The sequence below is a fragment of the Eurytemora carolleeae genome, unplaced genomic scaffold (assembly GCF_000591075.1).
Source record: "Eurytemora carolleeae unplaced genomic scaffold, Eaff_2.0 scaffold988, whole genome shotgun sequence".
Classification (NCBI taxonomy): Eukaryota; Metazoa; Arthropoda; class Copepoda; order Calanoida; family Temoridae; genus Eurytemora; species Eurytemora carolleeae.
The window spans coordinates 15392-40362 of record NW_019396989.1 but is presented as its reverse complement, the minus strand read 5'-3'; the positions used below and the strand labels follow the sequence as shown (position 1 = coordinate 40362).

The following is a 24971-nucleotide window of genomic DNA, read 5'->3' as shown; positions in this document are numbered from 1 at the left end:
ATCCTTAAATTTAAAAGTGTCCACCAATGATATCTAGATCAAGCGCACAGAATTAACTAAAGCTCTGATCTCTAGACCAATCAAGTTTAGTTTGTAACTTTTCAATTAAAGATTAGAGAAAATGGGCAAATTAATTCTTTCCATCTTAAGATTATCATATATTTAACAAAATAACGTTAATACTAGCTCAAGGATATGTATAAATATATAAAATCATATATATTTTTAACTTTACATAAAATTATCAAGGTTCGAGTTAGGTTAGGCTAGGCCAGAGAGACGATCTTCCCAGCAGGTTCAACTTTTCCTACAGGTCCTGGGGATTTTCTTGTTTGTCTCATCCTAGAGCAAAGTTTTTAAAATATGGTTCGACGTTCTGATTCTTAGATACAGGGTGACCCACGAAACATGAGACTTGTATGACTGTGTTAAACTAACTCTAGAAAATGACAATTTAAGAATAGAATTTGATATATTCTGTCTCAAAAATAAGTTTTTGTCTTAAAAGTCTTTCATTAATAAAAAATTAAAATTTTCTGATTCCTATTTCAGATTGTGTAAACCTTTGATATTTCAAACTTTGATTACTTAATTTAATAGAACTGTTAGTTTGAAAATTCTAATGTCAGCGATATTGGGTTGCAAAGATATAGGGATTAGCAATTTGAGTTTGTGGCAATTAATCATTTCTTTTTAAAAAGTAAGAAAGAAGTTGTTATTGCATAAAATGCAGGGAACAATAAAATTTATAAAAATGACTGAATAAATTTCGTAAATTCGTCTCTGAAGTCTCATCTGTTGTGGGTAACTGTGCTCTAGGTACCTGATACAGTAGAACAGGGTTAGAACGAGAACTACACCAAGAACTCCAGATATTCCGAGCAGAATAAAGGTTAACCTAGAGAAGAGAAAATATTGATTTGATCTGGAAATTGGGCATAAAACAAACCTTGGCATGATCCTTTACCTGTAAATAACTCCTTCCTTAACCTGGGCATACATCCTTCCTTAACCTGGGCATAAATCCTTCCTTAACCTGGGCATTAATCCTTTCTTAACCTGGGCATTAATCCTTTCTTAACCTGGGCATAAATCCTTTCTTAACCTGGGCATAAATCCTTTTTTAACCTGGGCATAAATCCTTCCTTATCCTGGGCATAAATCCTTCCTTAACCTGGGCATACATTTCTTAACCTGGGCATAAATCCTTCCTTAACCTGGGCATACATTTCTTAACCTGGGCATAAATCCTTCCTTAACCTGGGCATACATCCTTCCTTAACCTGTGCATAAATCCTTCCTTAACCTGGGCATAAATCCTTCCTTAACCTGGGCATACATCCTTCCTTAACCTGGGCATAAATACTTCCTTAACCTGGGCATACATCCTTCCTTAACCTGGGCATATATCCTTCCTTAACCTGGGCATAAATCCTTCCTTAACCTGGGCATAAATCCTTCCTTAACATGGGCATACATCCTTCCTTAAACTGGTCATAAAACCTCCCTTAACCTGGGCATAAATCCTTTCTTAACCTGGGCATGAATTCTTTAACCTGGGCAATAAACCCTTCCTTAACATGGGCTTACATCCTTCCTTAAACTGGTCATAAAACCTCCCTTAACCTGGGCATACATCCTTCCTTAACCTGAGCATAAATTCTTCCTTGACATAAATCGTTCCTTGACATAAATCGTTCCTTAACCTGGGAATAAATCCTTCTTTAATCTTGGTATAAAACCTTGCTTATTCTGGGATTTGCTTAGGCATCAATCTTTTCAAAACCTGGGGATAAATCCATTATTAACCCAGAGATAAACCCTGCTTTAACCTAGGCATAAATCTTTCCCTAACCTGGGCATACATCCTTCCCTAACCTGGGCATAAATCCTTCCCTAACCTAGGCATAAATCTTTCCCTAACCTGGGCATACATCCTTCCCTAACCTGGGCATACATCCTTCCCTAACCTGGGCATAAATCTTTCCCTTACCTAGGCATAAATCCTTTCCTAACCTGGGGATAAATACTTCCCTAACCTGGGCATTAATACTTCCTTAACCTGGGCATAAATCTTTCCTTAACCTCGGCATAATTCTTTCCTTAACCTGGGCATAAATCCTTCCTTAACCCTGCCTTCACCTGAGCATAAATCCTTACTAAATCTGGGCAAAAATCCGTAATAAACCGGTGGGAAAATATCCTTAATAATCCTTTTTATAGCTGGACATAAATCTTTTAACCTTGGAGTACACTTTTGATAAGCACTTCTTTAAAGGGACTGTGAGCGTAATATCAAATGACCTCCATGCAAAGAGGGCCAAAGCCCGATTTACAACGGTATCCTTGAAACCTTAATCTGATTAAAAATGTGGAAGATACTGTTGTTTTTCTGACATGAAAAAAGTTAGAATCTCCTTGGCTTCTTAACAGCAAGAAATGCGTGCAAATTACTTTTGCAGAGAAATAGTTTAATGAAAAAAAAAACAGATTTCTAATTTATACTTGATCAGACAAAGCTTTCAAGGGTACCGTTGTAAATCGGGCATTGCCATCTGTGCATGGAGGGTCATTTTAAATTATGCTTAAAGTCCCTTTAATAAGTTTAATTAGCTAAACAACCCCCAGACTTACCTTTTATTTTTACTTTGAGCTGGATCTTCAGGTTCTATTGGAATTACAGGTGGAAGGGTCCAGGCGTCAGTAGTCGTACTTAACATTCAAACTTTTAATAAAAAAATTGGATTTATAAAATTAGAAAATGAATATATATATTGAGAAAAAAATATTAGCAGAAAATAAGAATGAGATGAAAAGAAAAGAAAAATAAGCAAAATAAAAGAAAATGGAAAGAAAGCAGAAAAACAGTAGAAAAAAAGTAGAAAAAAAGTAGGAAACGGAGATTAGGCGAGGAAAAAAAAAGAAATGAGTAGAAATAAAAAAGTTTTGGAAAAAAGTAACAAGAATAAAAAATAAATGAAAATAAGTTTAATGATTCAACTTACCGTCTCTTTGAAGTAGTATCCTGAGAAAAGGACGTGGTTGGAAATAGCTCCTCCGACTCAGTAGTTTTCTCTGTAGTGTTCAGATCATCGTAATCCGGGAGAAGAGTTGAGTTTTGATTCTCCGACCTGCTCTCAGAGCTATCCGAAACCGTCTGGTTTTCAACCTCCTTGTAATTTCTCTCAGTCTGTGGGCCTTCGCTACTACTGGAGATGGTTGAAATAAGGTCGGTTGAATCATCAGAAGAGTCTAAAATCTCTGGAGATTGTATTTCTATACTGGTTTGGTTGGATGTTAAATTCTTTACGGTTTGGTCTTGGTTTGGGTTCAGACTATCCGGATACAGGGTAAAAGGGTTAAAATCATTCTCTGGGTTTGGGTTTAGGTTGTCGGAGCTAGAATGATCCAAGGTCGGAGCAATGTTATTAGAAATCAAATCTGGGTTGAGGTTCTGGGTATTTTGCTCCGGCTCCAGGTTTAAGATACTAGGGACAGAATCAAAGTCTGGGTTCAGGATATCAGTGCTCAAGTTTAGCTCTGGTTTCAGGATAGTAATACTCGAGTTCAGCTCTGGTTTGAGAGAGCTAGATATATCTCCAACCAATGCAGGGGATTCCACTAGAGATTGGTTCGAACTGAGAAGGTTTATTCTATTTATATAACTAAATATGCAAAACTTAATTATTTGAATTATTAAAATTAAATTGCTTTGTAAAATAGAATATCATTCCTAAATGTTGTAAGCTCGACATCTGGAAAAAAAGAGAAAAAAAATACAAAACTGTGAAAAAAGTAATTTTACTTAAAAACTAGAGAAAAGCGGGGAAAAATGTGCAGTCTTTAATTTGTTAAGATACAAACAAAAGTAGTTAAGGTATTATCTGTTATTAAAAAATATAAGGTTTCCCCCCAAAAATAAAAAAATTACCAGCACTTAATAGTTTTTGATCTACTCTTTCTCCAACTATAGTAAATTTCAAAAACTTTTATGTTATGGGGATGTTAAATGAATTATCAAGAAATATTCCAGATTTCAATTTAGACCCCAGACCAGATATTTGTAGACACTTATAGAGTCTGCTCTCTCTATAAATAGTGGTCGGGGAGTTTACGTACTTTGGGGACGATATAACCCCAGAGCTGGGAACTTTAGACTGGATAACTTTTAATCCCGACTGCTTAATCCGAATATCCATTGTGGAAACTTTTAATTTTAGTTCTTAATCCACTATTTTTCTCTCTCTTTGGATGTCTGTACAATATTTTCTCAATGAGAGTGCAGGAATATAGTTCGTAAATTGTATTGACCATTGACAGCCTTGAAAATAAATTCTATCCCATGAGAGAAATCTGCAATTTCTAACAAATAAAGAATTTGTTGTCGGCCATTTTTTAAATGAAAAATATGTAATAATACGTTTGAGAATTCTTTTTCTAACTAATTTTAACTAATGTATTAATAAATAAATGTGTGAGAAATCAAGTGAGTGCCCTTCCAGTCAAGAAAACGAACAAATCTGACGTTCCTAGAATCAAATTCGTTGATCTAATTATTTAATCTCGAGACTAACATAATCTCGAGATTAGCAGAAAGAGAGGATTAAGCATAAATCCTGATATCCACCATTCTAAAGTTCCCAGCTCTGACTAGATATAATTATAGACACTTAACCAACTTATATCACGAAACCTCGATTTCAAAAGGAAAAATATAAACCAAAAATAAGAAAGTAACCAAAGGAAGCACTGGAAAAAAAGCCTGTTTTTAAGAATAAGTACACAAAACCCCATTTTTTTCTAAACTTGTGTCTTGTATAGTTTTGCCCAGCTTGTAATATCAATATCTATTTTGATAATTTGTAATTGCAAAAATATAGAATTCGATAAACAATTGTACTATATTTCACACTCGACAATAAACCACTTTTTTAGAAGTTTTAAAAATCCCATACTTGGACACACTGTATTACAAACCACACATCTGTGTCTAATAAAACTACATAAACGATTTTTTTTCATTCAGTTTTTGATTTCCTGAAACTAGAAACTTATTTCGTTCTTTGCTAACTTATAGTAGACGACATATTCAGAAAGACCCAGAATAAATTGACAGTTCATCACTCTACTTTTCATATGTATCTCAAGCAAATTCAAATGCCGAAAAAAGGCAGAACTAGGATTTTCGTGTCGTCAATCATATTTGTAAAATTAGATTGTAAAGTCGTCTGATTAATAGTAAATCTCTAATTAGGAGTGTGGAATATGGAGATGACATATTAAAGGAAGGAACTGTGAAAGTGATTTCAAGTACCTTTCAAACTTTAATCCGATTAAAAATGAGAACGTCGGTTTTCTGACTCGAAAAAAGTGTTTAATTCTGATAATTATTCCATTCTTTCTAATAAACAATAAATGCGCAAGTCACTTTTAGGGAGAAACCACAAATGAAAATAAATAGTTTTCAAAAACAAAACATGGAATTATATTTATTACTTTTTAAGACAACGTTTTATCAGGAGTACTATTGTAAATTGGACAAAATTATGAAATCATCCATTCTCCCTTTAAAGGCAAAATTATTCAATAAGTTTTACTTTTTAGGTAGCCATTTAAGTCCCATTTTGTATACGTAACCCTGTAGTTTAAATTTCATAAAAATAGTTACAATCTTTATAGATATTTTAAATCTAAATTACCTGGAATTTCCGCTGTAGTAAACTGTATCACCAGCAGAGAACAGATAAATCTCGTCTTCATTCTGAACCCAGTTCCTCTAGACACCCTCTCAGCTGACCCAACACTGAACAACTAGGATATTATTTGTTTGTAAACAAAGGGTGTACTCAAAACTGGTTCTATTCGTTGTTTATCGAAATGTATACCACGGTAGAAACTTAAGACAGTACATTGAACAAAACTGAGTTTTGGGAAACAGATTCGGAGAAACTCAGAGAAATGTAATTGTCTAAAAAAAATGTTGTTTTTTCTCATAAATATATATATTTTTTCATTGATATTTAACTAAATTTAATAGAAGAGGATTTACAGAGCCCGAAATTTAAAAGCGTATCGTTGAACAAAACTCTCGAGTTTTCTTTTTGGGGTCTTAACATTTTGTAGATTTTGATTTTAGAGATTCGACAAAAATGGAGAATATAAACAAACTGAATAAAATAATTTTTCATAGCAAAAATATTGATAGTCTATTACATCTACTGATATTCACAAAACTGCCTAACCCCATTCGTAAAACCCGGGTTTTAAAACTGGTTTTCATAACGATACCCTGTCTTAAGTTTTGGGCTTTGTTGGTGTCTCTTTCAATTGTTACAAGGCATGTCAACTCAAACTGTTACCTTCGATTTCCAGGTTTTTGCTAAAAGTTTAGTGGGCTCTTATGTAGATAAAGCATCAACACCATTTTTCTCTTGTCATGAGAGTTTTGAAAATTTCTAAATATAAACATTTTTTCATACTTTAATTATTAGTGACCGAATCAAGATTTATATACGGTCGTCTTCGCAAAGTATATCAATACAATGAAGACAACTTTTGATTTAAATTTTAATAGCAAATTCACATTAACATGGCAACAAAGAGTACATCTGTCGATTTAAAACCCTTTTCTTTAATTACTTGAAAACTTGTAATTCGAAAAAGCTTGTTAACAATACAAACTTAAATTAAACAGTCGTCTTCGTTACACTTGAATTTTTCCATCAGAAAATCACGAAACCTCTCATATATGTTTCATTTACATGTTTTCAACCCTTGAAACTACTGTATTTATCCGTTTTTTAGGTTTATTTTGACTGTGTCAGACATCTCAGATTAGCGTGAAACCCTCCCAAGCAAAAACCTTGACTTTATAAAAACGCTGCCAACACATTTTTTGGATTAAAATGTGCACTTAAAGAATTTGAGATGGGTAACATTAGCAAAATCCGATTTTGCTAAACCTCTGAACCTCTAACCCTATAAACCTTTAAACCTCTAAACCTCTAAACCTCTAAACAATGTCCTTGAATGTATTAAAACAGTGTTCATCAATAGCTGTGGTGCATTAAAGGGACTCTGTGTTTTCAAATGACCCTCAATGTTAAAGTATATAGTATGCCTGATTTACAACTGTATCTATCTGAGGAACCGTGACAATGAAATCGTCGTTTCTTAAAAGATATTGAATTCTGAATAACTCCGATTGATAAACGTTCTTTGTCTCATGCTGATTAAAAATCTGCACACCTTGACTTTACATTTAAAGCTTCTTTCAGAAAATGAAGGTGAAGTAAAATATTTGGAACTTAATAAAAGTAACTATTTAAGAATAAAAACATGACACTTTATTCCCACGCTTATTCGAATTCTTTAGTTTGAAAAAATTATAAATAAACTCACTGAAACCAAAATAATATTTTTCTTCCAATAACCGGAGCGGAATGAGCAATCCAACCTTCTTATCAAGTCTGAATAATTGAATAAAACTAATTGTGGAAAACAAATAACAATTTGAAATATTTCAATCAAGGTTTAATTTCACAATCTAAGGGACTATACACGCAATAGTTCCGTGTCAGATGCACAAAGGTTGAAAGCTTTATCTAAAGTATGAATTAGACATCCATGTTAAAAATGTTTTTGAAAACTGATTATTTGAAAAACGACAATTGCTTTCACAATTGATCAGATTAAGATTTGAAACTGATGTGAATGAGGCATGCCCCTAGATACACTCCCTTTCATTGGACACCATGTAAAAAAAGTCACATTGTATTGTAAGACATGATTTTAAAACAATAATTGAGGAAAAAATTCTGAAAAAAATAAAGATAATCTCTGACTCTGACCGGGTAATGTCGGTTTATCAGATTATATATTGGACGCCAGCACTTTCTTCCGGAGCCCGATTTAACTTCTTGTCAAAGCCTAAATATCACATTTGTATCTCAAAGTTGATACAGTTAAACGGACAGTAGGCGTAATTCAATCAAGTGACCCTCCATTTGTAAAATGGCTTTTTAACCTTTGACAATGACTAATCGAAATCGAAAAGCAAGCCACTCTCTAAAGTTTTTTTTTGCATAGTATTCTCAAAATTTATTCGAATTTAAAAGATATATATTTGATTTTTGATACAAATAAATGTTCACATCAAATTCACAAATAATAAGGTTTAATACTCAATGTTAAAGCTAGGTGTGTTAAATCTGACGTTGAAGTCTCCTCCGGAACCAAACAGTTCAGCAACAGAGCCAACATTTCTGGAAGCAGAAGCTGATGCTTGGACGGGACGGGGGGCACGTGGGGCGGGAACAGGAGCAGGTCTGCTAGCCTGGAATCTGGATCCAGAGTTAAGGTTTGATCCAGATACAGCTGAGGATACAGTCTGGGAAACTAGCGGAGATAACTGAGCAACAACTTGAGAAATAATATCTTCAGAAATTGCTCCTTCAGTGACTGCAGGAGCTGCTGGAAGAACGGATAGGGGGCGAGCAGTTGTTACAGCAGGGAGACTTGAACCAGAAATGGTTGAAAATACAGTTTGGGAGATGAGGGGTTGAACTTGGGACACCACAGAAGAGATAATATCATCAGAGAAGGAGGATGATTGACTGGAGGAACCAGTATTTGAAGATAAAGCTGAGCCGGAGGAAAATGTAGAAGATCCTTTATTTGAAGAAGAGGCGGAATTGAAGGAAGAGCCGCTATTAGCTCCGTTGAAGGAGGAGCCACTGCCAGCTCCATTGAAGGATGAGTCACTGTTGGCTCCATTGAAGGATGAGCCACTGTTGGCTCCATTGAAGAATGAGCCACTGCTGGCTCCATTGAAGGATGAGCCACTGCCAGCTCCATTAAAGGATGAGCCACTGCCAGCTCCATTGATGGAGCCACTGCTGGCTCCATTGAAGGATGAGCCACTGTTGGCTCCATTGAAGGATGAGCCGCTGCTAGCTCCACTGAAGGATGAACCACTGCTAGCCCCATTGAAGGAGCCACTGCTAGCCCCATTGAAGGAGCCACTGCTGGCTCCATTGAAGGAAGAAGAGGTTGATGAAGACTGCTTGGCTGGTCTTTGCTGGATCTGGACAAATCCTTCCTTAACTTCTCTTGTCTCAGTATATCCCATGGGTCCTGCAGTGTAGGATACAATAATCAGGGATCCAAGAGGGTCAACATATTGGTAGCTACCGGTCACTTGGTCACCGGCCCTGTCCTCATTCATTGCCATGTAGGTCTGTTCAGTGTCATCAGCCACTTTGTAGTTGAAGCTGTACTGTGGGTTCTCATCAAATGTTTCAAGGTATGTACCGGCACGGATTTCTGCGATCTCCTGAGCAGAAGCATCACCAAATCCTTCTTGGGGTGCACCAAGACACAGAGGAGAAGCCAACAGAACAAGGACAGACTGAAAAGAGTAAATTGTACTTATGTCGTACTGATTGATTGATTGATTAAAGTTTTGTAATTAGCCTAAGATCAAAATTGACAGTTTAATCGCAAAAATAACCGTATCTTTGATATCTAAGTGGAAACATCTAAATACATCACCCATTTTTATCATTCTCAAATTTTTAGCGGATTTTTCTTTTTTTGGTGGATTTCCAAAAATTATGATTGTAGACGTTTTTATCCGAGCAATGAGTTTTTCCGGGTGATGAGCTGCCATGAAATAATTGGGCCCGATCTGTGTAGCCATTTTGACGTTTAAAAGATACTAGCTGAAGGGCCCGGCGTTGCCCATGGAAAACATTTTTTTTTAAAACAACCCCGGTCACCCATGATTGTTCACAAAAAATATCAGCCCAATCGGTCCAGCCGTTTGGCTGGCTATACGCAAAATATATATATTTGAATGTCTTTTTTTATTATTTAGACAAGCGCAAACAGACCGACAAGCAAAGTATGTATAGATATCAGTGTTTCAGGAGGCCATCAACCAATATTTATTTTTTAAGCAACTTTTTGATTTTCTGATCAAGATTGTGGGTTCTCTACAAAAGTAACTTGCGCCTTTCTATTTTAGGAAAACATATAGACTTGAGCAGAATTAAACACTTTTGAGCCTATGAAAAGAACACTATCTTCCACATTTTTGAGCTGAGACAGGTTTTAAGTGCACCGTTTTAAACCGGGCATTGTAATCTCCGAAAGTAAGGTCTTTTAAAGTTACGCTAACAGTCTCTTTAAATGTTGAAATAAACCCAAATCCTGAAGATTGAGCACCTTAAACATGTTGTTGACTGGAGGGAGGAATGAAGAGTAAGGGTTGGATTCTGGTCTCCTGCTTATATACAGTTTATACAACAAATATATATACACAGAAAGATTTATAAGCCTAAACAATGGGATGCATTTTGCACACAACAAATATAATTTACAGATTGACAACTTTTATAGAGCTTCTTAATTTCTGGAACATGGAAATATTTAGAGGGGTGTCTCGTTATCCGATCTACAGGAAAATGACCGAAGGGTTTTCTGACCTAAAATTGTATTAAATCTTAATTTAGGTTAATATAGACGTAGCTGATTGGTGGAGTTTGATAAGTATGATAAAGGTAAACCCTATTAAAGCTGTGGGGTCTGAATCTATGTAGAGCCTGTGTGTAAAGGGGGGAGGGGCCTTAGAAAAAGACCTTAGAGTATAGGTAAAGAGTTCAAAGGCTTGTTCATAGTCAAATTTTTAAAGGCCAGCTCATTGAAAAAAATAAACCAATAGCTTTAATAGTTTGGGTGCTTTTTTTTGGGGGGGGGGGTTATTATTAATTTTTCTTGTCGTTTTGTCCTTCTTATCTTACTTATATATTCAAATTCATATAATTCTATAATTCATAATAATTCATATAATAACTAGGGTCAAGAAACTGACCTAGATGGTTAGGGGGAGGAGAAAGTAAAGGCAGTCGTGTACGAACAAGCTTGAGAGGAGGTGGAGCTGATCGTTGTGACCAAGATGTTCAGCTAGCTGTATATAGAGTTTACCAATTAACCACATTTCTCATTTTATTATTCAATAAAGTGTCTTGTATCGTGTTTTCGCGTTATATTTATTGATTCCGTGGAAAAGTCCTGCATTATGCATTTTAGTAAATACTGTTGTTCGGTTACATGTTAACAGTAGCTATAGTATTTTATTCGTATTCTTCTTTTTATTCTTTCTTTTGCCTATTACTAGCAAGCTTCTCAAATAGATTTTAAATTACTTAAAGGGACAGACTGGCTATGTAATTTAGTTAAACTGAGTATGCAGTGTTGTGGACAAATTCTTTAGAATTCAATTGAGACATATAAAACTTTTCCACGACGTATAATTACTGATCTTTTATAGAGCAGAACACGTTATCCTATTTTTCCATCACAAGGGACAGTTAAGGGACATAATATTCCGCCAAAGCAACAAATATTTAGGTGAATTTTTAAGGTATTTATAAATTTTTTTACACAATCACTGTTTGTCTATTTGTTTTTTTGTCTGATCATAACTCAGGAGAACTCGGTAAAACTATGGGAATGTTCTAAGTTAGTTTAAATTCTAAATTCTAAATTTGCAAAGGAAAGTTTAGTTTCCAGGCGAAGCTCGGTTCCCATGAAATAAAATATTTACAATTGAAATATGACGAAATAGACGATCAGATTCTTTAAAAATTAAATTTAGATTTTTATCTATATAAATCTTTGCTTGTCTTGGTGTTTGCTTGTTTGTTTGTAACCGATAAATGTCAAAACGGTTGAACCGATCAGGCCCACATTTTTTGTGGGACCTTTAATGAGCCCAGGAATGGTTTATGAACCGTCAAAATTGAAAACAAATTCCTGGAACAAAGTTGGATTTTTTAAAATGCGCCAATTCGAAAAGAAAAATCCGCCAACATTTGAAAATATTTTAAAATATTTAAAACTAGCGACTGTCTTAGCAACAGTTACAAACTCAAATTATTTGCAAGAAAGGGTGCTAAAATCAATACTTCTCTATTCACATATATAAATATTTAAATAGTTTTAACAGTAGTTCGAAAATCAAGCTATGAAGTAAAATGAGTTTGTGTACACTGCATGTTATCGTTCTTTGGACTATATTTTAAATCATAATTTGAGTTCAAATGTCGTCTTTTGATTCTACAATTTTATGGGTCCCACTGTATGTTTGAAATATCTGTTGCATTCTGAGAGTTTTTAAAAGAACATATTTGATAAAAAATTAAACCATGGAATAGATGTCTACTCTGTTTAACTGACAATCAAAAAGTGCACAAAATTCTCAATAAAAAACTATTTGTGCACTACATATATAAACAATAAGACTATAATTTTCTTTCTCAAACAAGGAACAGTATAAACAGTGACCCATCTTTCAGACACCACATTCCTCATGATGAAATCTCCGAAATATCCGGCGTTACAGTCCCTGGTTGAGGGGTATATAAGCAACAGATTTATTCTCTAGACTCACTCCTCTTCAGTTAGTTCAGTCAACAACATGTATAAGGTAGATAAATACAAACGTTCAATTCTATCCAAACATAATGTTTTGTTCATGATGTGTGCCTCAATATATATGACTTGCTTGGGAACTAACTTAGACTGAAAACTAAACTCTCGTCCAAAAGCCAACCTATTAAACTAACATCTTTTACACCTGGCTAGCAACATTCCCATGCTTTGAATGAGTTCCCTAATCAAAATTTGAGGTAAATCGGTATATGGGTTCCTGAGGAATGATCGGACAAACAAACAAACAAACTAACAAACAGACATTACTACTTTATGTATATATAGATAATTTGTTAACACTGCTCAGATTTAGATCTATAAAATTCATATTCACTCACTCGCAAAAATTCTCAATGTTTTCATATCAACTCTAATTTCAGCAAGAGACACAAGTTTAAAATTTGTTGATTAAAAGAATCTATAAAGTATCCAGCAGAATTTATTAAATCATTTATAAATATATGTTCTCCTTTTTCAGTTTGTCCTTGTTCTGTTGGCTTCTCCTCTGTGTCTTGGTGCACCCCAAGAGGGATTTGGTGATGCTTCTGCTCAGGAGATCGCAGAAATCCGTGCCGGTACATACCTTGAAACATTTGATGAGAACCCGCAGTACAGCTTCAACTATAAAGTGGCTGATGACACTGAACAGACCTACATGGCAATGAATGAGGACAGGGCCGGTGACCAAGTGACCGGCAGCTACCAATATGTTGACCCTCTTGGATCCCTGATTATTGTATCCTACACTGCAGGACCCATGGGATATACTGAGACAAGAGAAGTTAAGGAAGGATTTGTCCAGATCCAGCAAAGACCAGCCAAGCAGTCTTCATCAAGCTCTTCTTCCTTCAATGGAGCCAGCAGTGGTTCATCCTTCAGCGGATCAAGTGGATCATCATTTAACGGAGGATCTTCCTTCAACTCAGGATCATCCTTCAATGGAGGATCTTCCTTTTCTTCCAATACTGGATCCTCTTCTTCCTTCTCTTCTGATGATATTGTTAATGCTGTTGTCTCCCAGGTTCAACCTCTTATCTCACAAACTGTATCCTCTGCTGTATCTGGATCCAGACGAACATCTGCTCCTGCTCCTCTTGTTGTTCCTGCAGCTCCCCTCTCCACCACTGTTTTCTCCAACAATGCCAACTCTGACAGCATTGTATCCCAAGTTGTTTCTAACATTGCACCCCTAGTTTCCCAGACTGTATCCTCAGCTGTATCTGGATCAAACCTTAACTCTGGATCCAGATTCCAGGCTAGCCGACCTGCTCCTATTCCCGCCCCACGTGCCCCCCGTCCCGTCCAAGCATCAGCTTCTACTTCCAGAAATGTTGGCTCTGTTTCTGAACTGTTTGGTTCCGGAGGAGACTTCAACGTCAGATTCAACACTCCTAGCTTTAACATTGAGTATTAAACCCATTGTTTAACTAGACCCTTTTTCATTCTGGTGGTAACTCATGTATTTATCTATGTACTGTAATTATGATTAAATAAATTATTGCAAGCTTTACACTTTTCTTTAGTATATATTAATAAAAAAATAAAACTTGTTGGCATGGTTTAAGAATTCTAAATTTGGTCATAGGTTTAATGCCCAAGCAAAGTTGGGTTCCCAACCCAGTCTTTATATAAAGACTAAAGTAGTAATCTTTGATTGTCGTTTTTTTTATCTCCGATCACAACTCAGGAACTTCTTGACTGATTTGCCTCAAATTTTGATTGGGAGACTCGGTAGTACAACATGAATGTTCTTAGCTTGGTTTAACAATTCTAAGTTGAATGAAATCAGGAGTTAAGTTTTCATGCAAAGCTGGGTTACCAAGCAAATTATTTAATAAAATGATTCTGAAAATTACTTGCAAATTCTCAATTTTTTTCTCAAAAGAAGGAAATTTTCCTACTAGGTTACACATAAAGGATAACATTTTCATTCTACAATTTATACTTTTATCTTTAGAGTATAAAATTGAATCTTAAACTTGCCAAAAGATCTGTTCATGAACCAAAAACGAACAAAGAACAAACGAAGATGAATGCCTTTATAAAGTAACAATTTTATGGTTTAAAGGAAGAGACCGGCTAGGTAACATGTTTGAACCGAGAGTGCAGTATTATGGGGTAAATGTTAAGATTCTTTTGATAACTTTAACTTTGAGACCTTTATATACTTTCATAGTAACAGCGTAAATTCTTTGTAAAATGTAACATGTAAATGATGTAACATGTAAAATGATTGTTTAAAAACATTTTCCGTGGATTTCCTGGAATTTTGATTGAAAAGACAACATTTGAAGAGTTATCAATTAAAAGATATATGTTTAATAAATATCCATTTGTAATAAGTATTGTGTTATACGATATTCTGTAAATTTGCAGTACGTTGTACATTATCAATTATCTATGTTAGTAAACTTCTACGTAGAAAAAACATTATTCATTTGAACTGCATTTTAAATGAATAGGTAGCATAATTAGCTTAAACTCTTTTAATATGCATATTCAACTTATAAACATGTGTGGAGATAGCTTTATTACGTTATATCGATCCTCGCTAATCCTATAAATACGCACATCTAAATGCGCCTGTTTCAACTGTGCTGTAATACGTAACATGATCACCTTAATTATGTGATATAGATAACAACATAGAAATTGTAATTATGTCTATTAACTTTAACTTGTAACATATTCACCTCAAATACAGTTAGTTAGAACCAGAACTCCTTTTTGATTACAGTGTAGAGTTTTGTTGAAACATACAAATTGAGATCATACCTTGTTATAGGACGAACTTTTAATAGTACGGCATTTACTACATATGGTCCTAAACGAATATCTCATATTTCTACCGTTAACACCATTAAAAATTGAAGATAATAAACTAACTTCGTTACCAAATATGAAAAGTTGTCAAGTTTTGTTTTAGTTAAGAAAGAACGGCTACAATCTTTTTTAATATAAAAATGAAAACTTTAGTACTGGTGCAAGTTGGATTGGATTGGATTTAAAAAAATAATTCGCGGATTTTTAAGAATTTAATTTTTTTTACAAAATTAAAAACCTTTAAAACACATTTTTAAAAAAAATTTTATCATTCCTAAACCTTCCCTGTGGTCACGTGATGTGCCACAAAAAATTTGGGCCCGATCGGTTCAGCCGTTTTGACGTTTTTTGGACACAAACAGACAAACAGACAAGCCAAATTTATATATGGATATAGATATATATTTAAAGAATCAGCTTCAAATTAAAGAATTTTTAATATATTTCAGAATCTGAGCAAAGAGCTTTAATATAAAGATTAAAGATTTATACTTATCATGTATACAATTAAAAACTTATTTTGTTCTTTGCCAAATCATTAAATAAGACAGTTTTAGACGACATTTAAAGCAAAAGACTTAATTCAAACTTGGGATCGTTATATTTAAAGAGTTTCAAGTCGTCTTTTCATCTCATCCTTTAAGGGTAAACCTAGTAAATAGTTTGTATTTTTATGATCTGAGAGTTTCTTTTAAAAACATGTTTTGTTTCGAGAATTTTTGATAATGAAGACGACATTTTCATATTTTCACGGAATGTTCGAAAATCCAGCGCCAGCGAAATATTATTTAAAAAGAAAATCTAAAATACTATAAAATATAATATAAAATAATCGATGACTATTATTCGTATTATCTGAATGATTTGTTTGGAATTAAATGGATTATTTTACGATCCAAGTTGAATGTTGCAACTTTCTGAATTTGTATGGACGCTGCGTTCTTCGGTGTGAGTCGTTTTTAACAATTTTCTCCTTAAAGACACATCAGAAATAAGACTAGAAGCGATCAAAAGCGCTTATTTTTCGCAGTAAACCTATACCCCCTTTCATTTTTCGCGAACACTCCCTTTAAAGTCAACTTCCTATTCCAGAGTTTTCTGGTTATCACTGTATTAGTCAGTATTTGCAGATTCAACATGTAGCCTTTGCCTTCATTTTCTCCTGAAACACTTTATTTTGTATGTTTTTGTTAAATTTCATAAATAAATAATTATTTACTTTTTAGTCTAAAATCAAAATTCTCAGAGCTAAATGAACTAACGTTTACAATGTAGAATGATCTATCATTATAAAGAAAAAACTCTTCCATAGTGATAAAACATTGATATTTTACGGTAAAAATCTAAACAGATATTTGCAGTGAAGCAATCTTCATATAGGTCAAGTATCATTCATAAGAAAAAAACCTTCGGTTTTCACAATAGTTTTACAGAAAAAAAAACTGAGAACAGCCTTGCAATAATGTAATAAAGTATAAAGCTTGCAATAATTTATTTAATCATAATTACAGTACATAGATAAATACATGAGTTACCACCAGAATGAAAGAGGGTCTAGTTAAACAATGGGTTTAATACTCAATGTTAAAGCTAGGAGTGTTGAATCTGACGTTGAAGTCTCCTCCGGAACCAAACAGTTCAGAAACAGAGCCAACATTTCTGGAAGTAGAAGCTGATGCTTGGACGGGACGGGGGGCACGTGGGGCGGGAATAGGAGCAGGTCGGCTAGCCTGGAATCTGGATCCAGAGTTAAGGTTTGATCCAGATACAGCTGAGGATACAGTCTGGGAAACTAGGGGTGCAATGTTAGAAACAACTTGGGATACAATGCTGTCAGAGTTGGCATTGTTGGAGAAAACAGTGGTGGAGAGGGGAGCTGCAGGAACAACAAGAGGAGCAGGAGCAGATGTTCGTCTGGATCCAGATACAGCAGAGGATACAGTTTGTGAGATAAGAGGTTGAACCTGGGAGACAACAGCATTAACAATATCATTAGAAGAGATGGAAGAAGAGGATCCAGTATTGGAAGAAAAGGAAGATCCTCCATTGAAGGATGATCCTGAGTTGAAGGAAGATCCTCCGTTAAATGATGATCCGCTTGATCCGCTGAAGGATGAACCACTGCTGGCTCCATTGAAGGAAGAAGAGCTTGATGAAGACTGCTTGGCTGGTCTTTGCTGGATCTGGACAAATCCTTCCTTAACTTCTCTTGTCTCAGTATATCCCATGGGTCCTGCAGTGTAGGATACAATAATCAGGGATCCAAGAGGGTCAACATATTGGTAGCTGCCGGTCACTTGGTCACCGGCCCTGTCCTCATTCATTGCCATGTAGGTCTGTTCAGTGTCATCAGCCACTTTATAGTTGAAGCTGTACTGTGGGTTCTCATCAAATGTTTCAAGGTATGTACCGGCACGGATTTCTGCGATCTCCTGAGCAGAAGCATCACCAAATCCTTCTTGGGGTGCACCAAGACACAGAGGAGAAGCCAACAGAACAAGGACAAACTGAAAAGGGAAGTTTTTTATGATTAATATTTATCAATCGCAACTAAATGAACGGTTCAGGGTAATAATAGAGGAATTATCGAGCTAATTTAATTCAAGTTCGTACTATGTATATTAGTTTGTATCACAGAAAATATCTAAAATTCAACGATCAGAGTGGTGTATGCAAAATCACAAAGAGCCAATCAAAAGCCGGAAATTTGAAATTTTGATTGACATTTATTGAGAGAACTTTCATTGGTTAGAATCCAGTAGGAATATCCACAAAAATATATCAAAATATATCAAATATAGAAATCAAAAATGCCCCCAGTGGATATTTAGATCCAATGATCGGTATCAAGGGTATCCAATTCTAAAGTTTTCAGCTCATTAGTAGAAAATGTTAATTTTGAACTTTAGGATTAGAGCAAATCTAAAAATGATCGTGAATTCAAAAATGAATAAAAAATACATTTTTGTTGTTGATTTACCTTATTCATGATTCTGATAGAATAAACTGAAGACGAGTGAAGGTTTCGGACAGATTTGTTGCTTTTATACTCCAGGCTAGACCTAGAATACGTCAAGTTCACAACACGGGGATTCAAACGCGTGGTGGGCCGGGGTAAGAAGCTAGGTTCGCGTGGCGTGGGGGGGGGGAGGGGGTGTTAAACATGTTGCCATCTTTACCCAGAGGGGCAATACCGGGAATTCAGCGGACATGTTTTTAAAGGGTTTAAACTATATTTTAAGAATCCCTTTTTCCTAGAATAGTCAGCTATTATGTATGTTTATAGGTATATGAGTCTAGAGACCCCACTAGTCAGCTATTATGTATGTTTATAGGTACATGAGTCTAGAGACCCCACTAGTCAGCTATTATGTATGTTTATAGGTACATGAGTCTAGAGACCCCACTAGTCAGCTATTATGTATGTTTATAGGTATATGAGTCTAGAGACCCCACTAGTCAGCTATTTTGTATGTTTATAGATACATGAGTCTAGAGACCACACTAGTCAGCTATTAGGTATGTTTATAGGTACATGAGTCTAGAGACCCCACTAGTCAGCTATTATGTATGTTTATAGGTACATGAATCTAGAGACCTCACTAGTCAGCTATTATATATGTTTATAGGTACATGAGTCTATGAGACCCCACTAGTCAGCTATTATGTATGTTTATACATAATAGCTGACTAAAGAATAGCTTTCATAATTATTGCAAATATCTTTTATATTCTAGTTTTATGAGAATTCACTAGTTGCAATTTTCTGGCAGTAGTTCCCCCTTCAATCTCATAAACCAGGCTACATGCCCCCCCCCATCTTAGTCCAGGCCAAAAATAGGACATATCTGAGCTGAAAACAGGGATGAAATTGAAAATATTTAGATTACGAGTTTTTTTATGAAATTAAAAATCAATTAAATTCTTTTACAAAATAATGTGTTTATATTAAAAGTTTAGCCCTTGTGAAATATTGCAAAGGTTTACGTTAAATATGTGAAAAATGTTTTATTTCTTCCGGCCGTTGATATCTCCAGAAATCAGTGTTTCCTCCATGTTTCTTCTATTGTTAAAGACAGAAATTCCAAACCTAGAATTTGTCATGTCAACTCTAAAGATTTACTTGATTTAGTTGATGTGCAGATTGAGAGATTTGCCTCAAACTCTAATTGTCTAATATTCTTTTAATCTATTTGAACTAGCAGTTTTAAAAGTTAAAAATATTAATATTCTTCGACGACATTAGAAAATAAGGTTTTGAAAAGTAAAATATGAGGAAAGTGATCATAGATGAAATTTTTACGATGGCGGATATCGAGATCAATGCTTGATATCCTCTTTTTCTTAATCTCCAGATTAAATAATGTTTGTTCTCCTCTTGTTTTTAATCTCCAGATTAATTAACCGATCGAGATTAAGGATATCCCATTCAAAAGTTTTCAGCTCAGTTCTTTTAAATCAAATAAACAATATTTGCTTAAATCTTTTTCAACATTTTACATTTAATTTGCAGGATCATTTTCTTGGAAAAGATTTGCAACACATTGACGTTTTTAAAACATTGTCTCTATATTAACTCTAAATAAAGTCTTTGCAACAAACTCTGATTTTTTAATCCATATTTCTTAGCAACCAAATGTCGTAGACCTTAGATATTTCAAACTTTATAAATTCTTTTTATCAAAAAGTCTGATATCAAAGGTATTATTAGCAAACTTGAGTTTGTGGCAAAGACTCAATTCCTTTTCTAAAATTTTAATTCTCACTTAATAATCTAGTCTCGTGAACCCAATCCTGATTAGCAAGAAGAAAGATTTCGTACTTTTTCTAACTTGAATTCTGACTAGCTGTCTTTCCTTTTTGGATTGAAAAACGAAAATATATTTCTATATTTTGTGCTCGGGCGAAGGTCTCAAGGGTACCGTTGTGAATAAAACCAATCACAATTTGAAAAGAGTTAAAAAACAGTTGTAAATGTAAAGAATTAAAGTTTGAGCAAAGTGTTTAGTTTTTTTACATCAAATAGAAAATTTTTGTTAAGATCTTTGTTCGCAACTATATACATACTACTTTGCTTGTTCGGCTTTCTGTTTGTCAAAAAGCTGAATCGATTGGGCCCTAATTTTGCGTGGGACCTCATATGGCCCCATTTATAGATGGTTTATGGATGATCAGAATTTTTAAAAAACGATTACAAAACTTTTCGATTTTTGTAAAATTTAGAAAATCCACGAAAAAAATCAGGGAATTTTTTGTTACTGTTTTACGTACACAGAACAACAGTTAAAAGTTGAAATAGCAGACCGGCCCTGAAAGCCTATCTAAAATTTAAAACAAATTACAATTTTTTTTAGATTTTACTTCTTACTTAATGATCTGATGAAAGGGAACTACATGTCCAATTATGATTAGTGATGAGGAAGATATCCTAGTTTTTATATTTTAAAATGAGATCAATTCTGTTCATGACTTTCAATTTTGAAAAGAAAAAACGAAAATTTTCTTAATATGTGCTCGGACGAATGTCTCAAGGCAAAGAGAATAGAACAAAGTGTACAAATCATGTAAATGTTCACAAATTTTTTGCAGTAGAGTACATTAATACAGTATGTTCCCTAGACTATCCATTTCAAATTCGAATTTTTTAAAGCTGTTAGATAAACTTTATAAACTGAATTAGGTGAATAAAGGCCCAAAATGTTATATAGCGCAAATATGTGAAGTACGCCTGCAGTATGGAAACAGTACAACAAAATGGCCGTTTTACACTTTTTTCTAGTAAATTCCACTCTAATATATATTCTATTCTCTTTGTCTCAAGGGTACCGTTGTGAATGAGACCAATCACAAAGGTATTCTTGTTTATTTTTGTAAAATGAAATAAAGCGAGATTTATATTTTTAAAAGAGATAAAGGTTTTAAGTTGGAAGCGTTGCGAAGCGACCTTCTCGCCTACTTTGTGTATTTAAATTGACATTATATTCATATTAATCCTCATCCTAACCCCCCCCTTTTTCCAGACCAATAATTTACAGTTAGTTCACTTAAGGAATGTTTTTGACCAGTGTATCTGGGTACCCTGAGATACCAGTGGTTCTATAGGGACCTGGAGATGGGTTGGATCTTCTTCCTGACCTTGTATATAACGGTTTATCTACAAAACCTTTCTTAAAAAGACCGTCAAACTAATCTTTTAATATTGTCCCAGGTCCATTGATTGAATAAATATTATCATTAAATACTAAAATTAAACTTCATTTTTTTGGAATTTTATCAAAATTGATAAATATATTACTTATCTCGTTAAATTAATATTTTTCAGCTATTCTTTGAACACTAAAGGGACTGTAAGCGTAATTTCAAGTAATCCTCCATGCAAAGAAAGCAATGCCCGACGATTCACAACGGAACCCTGAAAAGCTTTCTCTGATCAGGTATGAATTATATATCAATGTTTATCATTTTGAAATCTGATAATTTTTAAATATGGTTTCATAAAAAAGTGAATTATTGAAGGAAAATATATGATTTATCAGAGTTTGCACTATTAAACCTAGAAAAAAGATAATTTCTTCCGGGGCCACATTATTGATCAGATTAAGGTTTCAAAGGTAACGTTGCCTATACAGCTTTAGAATTGTTAATAATTTCTGAAAAGTGGCAAAATGTGCGCAATTCTTGACAAAAAATGTCACTACAAACTTTAATTCAAAACCAAGTATAGTTTCGTTTTGTTCTAAAAATCACGCAACCTCTTAGCTTAACCATGCCTCCTATTTATATATTAGGGTTTATGATACAGGAGCACTGCAAACCAAGATGTGTGCACACGCTCTCACATATATGATACAGGACACTGCAAACCAAGATGTGTGCACACGCTCTCACACAAAAATGGAGCAATTTTTTACCATTACTTTCAACCTCAAGCTAGAAACATTTTTAGAATAAAAATTCTAGAGCTACAAAAAAAATAAGTTGGTGATATAAAATCATAGGCAATGCGACACTGTAAAGTCTAGGTTGTCCAAAAAGAAATTGAGTCTTTGTCACAAACTCATAACTTCTACTACCTATATCTTTGCAATCCGATTATGTAAACCTTTAATATTTAAAACTATGATTATTTGATCTAACACTATCCAAAGTTTGAATTATCAAAGGTTGATGACGTATTGGGTTGCAAAACTAAAGAGATTAGAATATCAGAGTTTGTGGCAATGACTCAAATCCTTTGATGAATTTCAAAGTTGTAAATATATTATATATGTAGGCCGTAGCTATAGACCACAGAGTATCTCAATCCCGTACTGGAGCCAACTTTTTAATTTTTAAGATTACTTGAATTTTTCAGTTAAACTTTAACTAAACTCCTGCTATTTCCTCTAAACGTTTGTCTTATAGTTTTAAAAACCAATGAATAAAAAAGTTTATTTTCAAAAGGTGTGCAATGTGTAAGTCAATTGAGATTTTTAGAAATAACGGAAATTAATGTGGAGTGTAGACAATATCGATTTTAGTTGATAAAACAATTTTTAAACATCTTCTTTAATTTCAAAGATTCCATAACTTTTAACTAAATCAAAGTTTTTGAAAAATAATATGTAGACAGGATTTCTTTCATTCAAATTATTGTATTATGAGAACCGATCATGATAACTTTTAGATAAATGGAAAGAATTTCAATTTCTAAAAAAGAAAATTTTGTTCATTTAGAAAGTTCAAGTCTTGAATACTAGCTGACTGATTGCATATGATTCTCTAAAAAAAAAAGCATTTTTAAAACTACAATTTTTTATTTCGGACATTGAAGAATACAGTAAAATATCGTTCTGCTAACAGTTCCGGTTTTTTCCCAGCAAGCTGTAATTTTCAATCACAATTTGATTTATCAGACATCTTTTGTGTTTTGTTTTACAGTTTTATATGTTACTAGGCTTTTAGGGCGCTTCGCTCCAACCTTCTATTTCAACTTTTTATTGTGGCTTTATCTGTGAGCATCTTCTCTTCGTCAGTAGAAAATATATATATAATATCTGTGAGCATCTTCTCTTCGTCAGTAGAAAATATATATATAATATCTGTGAGCATCTTCTCTTCGTCAGTAGAAAAAAAAACATTATTGCAGATTTCATAATATTTTTTCGCGCATTTTTAAAAATTTTACAAAAATAAAAAGCTTTAATTACACACATTTTTGAAATTTTAATCATTCATAAACCTTCCCTAGGGTCACGTGAGGTCACACACAAAATTTGGGTCCGATCGGTTATGCCGTTTTGACGTTTACTGGATACAAACTGGCAAACCGGCAAGTAAAGTTTATAAAGATAGATGTCGAATGTGTTTTAAATGCAAAAGTATAAAAAGACAATTCAGTAAAATTAAATATTGGTGAATCAAAAATTAAAAACAATATTTAAATAAAATTGAAGTAACCAAACGCATCTATAGTCCAGGGTGGCCATGAAAAGTCGTTGAAAAATGCATTTTTATATTGCGATTCAATTAATCTGTATGAACAGCGGTTGTTTAAGAATCCAAGATAATGTTACATCATGAACAAATTCTTTAAATTCAGAAATAGAAAAAACGTGACTGAGTTTAAAAATGTAAAGTTAACATTGTGTGTTGTTATTGTTTGTGGTTAAAACAAAAAGAAATGTTTATGGAGCCGATTACTCTCTGTCTCCAGCTCCTCTTGAACCCTGATTTTACAGGGTTACTCATAAAGCATGAGACTTCAAAGACGACTGAACGGAATTTATTCGGAAAAATTCTTATTCTTTGTTTCTTTCCTATTAACTTTTTTTCTAAATTATTTAGATTTTATTTTCCTACAGAAGTCGGTCTTCTCAACTTAAAACTTAAAACCAAGCTAAGAACATTCCCGTGGTTCCACCAAGTTCCCTAATCAAAATTCGAGGCAAATCGGTCAATGGGTTCAAAAGAGCAAATTTAACTTCTAGATCGTTTATAGTAATTGGGGTTAGGTCGTCATTAAACTCTCATCCTTTGTGGATAACTCTGTAAACTACTCCTATATTTTATCTCAGCTGCATTCTAAAACTTTATACAATTCAAACAAATGGCATAAAAGGGCCGTCCAAACTAACACTTGGCAATTTTCCGTTAAGGAACAAAATCGTTCAGTTATCAGTTAAAAGGAAACGGTTACTCTTGAAGAGTAGCACATTAACTATACAACCGTTAACGTACATTAACTATATAGCCGTTAAAGTACATTAACTATGTAACCGTTAACGTACATTAACTATATAACCGTTAAAGTACATTAACTACGTAACCGTTAATGTACATTAACTATATATAACCGTTAACGTACATTAACTATATAACCATTAACGTACATTAACTATATAACCGTTAACGTAGATTATCTATATAACCGTTAGCGTACATTACGTATATAGTATATAACCGTTAGGGTACATTAACTATATAACCGATAACGTACATTAACTATGTAACCGTTAACGTACATTAACTATATAACCGTTAAAGTACATTAACTATATATAACCGTTAACATACATTAACTATATATAACCGTTAACGCACATTAACTATATAACTGTTATCGTACATTAACTAGATATCCTTTAACATACATTAACTATATATAACTGTTA

General features: G+C 33.9%; 4 protein-coding genes across 6 annotated transcripts; 1 reads left to right on the top strand and 3 right to left on the bottom strand.

The window, feature by feature from the left end:
- Window positions 1-130: 130 nt before the first annotated feature.
- Window positions 131-6449, bottom strand: LOC111710833 (uncharacterized). 3 transcript variants are annotated; one of them, XM_023484991.1, is made up of 7 exons: window positions 6360-6449; window positions 5700-5803; window positions 3734-3755; window positions 3006-3548; window positions 2635-2712; window positions 824-898; window positions 131-342 (listed from the first exon to the last, which is right to left on the bottom strand). In XM_023484991.1, the coding sequence occupies exons 2-7, from the start codon at window positions 5758-5760 to the stop codon at window positions 267-269; spliced, it is 855 nt and encodes a 284-aa protein (XP_023340759.1). In that variant the 5' UTR covers window positions 5761-5803; window positions 6360-6449; the 3' UTR covers window positions 131-266. The 3 variants fall into 3 exon arrangements, with proteins under 3 accessions (XP_023340759.1, XP_023340757.1, XP_023340758.1); XM_023484989.1 differs by having other exon boundaries at window positions 3006-3638; window positions 6360-6448; XM_023484990.1 differs by lacking the exon at window positions 6360-6449 and having other exon boundaries at window positions 3006-3638; window positions 5700-5811.
- A 1636-nt stretch (window positions 6450-8085) lies between these two features.
- LOC111710820 (glycine, alanine and asparagine-rich protein) lies at window positions 8086-10301 on the bottom strand. The gene is made up of 2 exons (XM_023484969.1): window positions 10228-10301; window positions 8086-9409 (listed from the first exon to the last, which is right to left on the bottom strand). Exons 1-2 carry the CDS (start codon window positions 10234-10236, stop codon window positions 8177-8179), a joined length of 1242 nt encoding a protein of 413 aa, XP_023340737.1. The 5' UTR covers window positions 10237-10301; the 3' UTR covers window positions 8086-8176.
- A 2087-nt stretch (window positions 10302-12388) lies between these two features.
- Window positions 12389-14005, top strand: LOC111710823 (P17/29C-like protein DDB_G0287399). Its single transcript, XM_023484971.1, has 2 exons — window positions 12389-12490; window positions 12974-14005. The coding sequence occupies exons 1-2, from the start codon at window positions 12482-12484 to the stop codon at window positions 13907-13909; spliced, it is 945 nt and encodes a 314-aa protein (XP_023340739.1). The 5' UTR covers window positions 12389-12481; the 3' UTR covers window positions 13910-14005.
- Window positions 14006-16793: 2788 nt separating this feature from the next.
- Window positions 16794-18361, bottom strand: LOC111710822 (P17/29C-like protein DDB_G0287399). Its single transcript, XM_023484970.1, has 2 exons — window positions 18299-18361; window positions 16794-17825 (listed from the first exon to the last, which is right to left on the bottom strand). Exons 1-2 carry the CDS (start codon window positions 18305-18307, stop codon window positions 16890-16892), a joined length of 945 nt encoding a protein of 314 aa, XP_023340738.1. The 5' UTR covers window positions 18308-18361; the 3' UTR covers window positions 16794-16889.
- Window positions 18362-24971: the final 6610 nt, after the last annotated feature.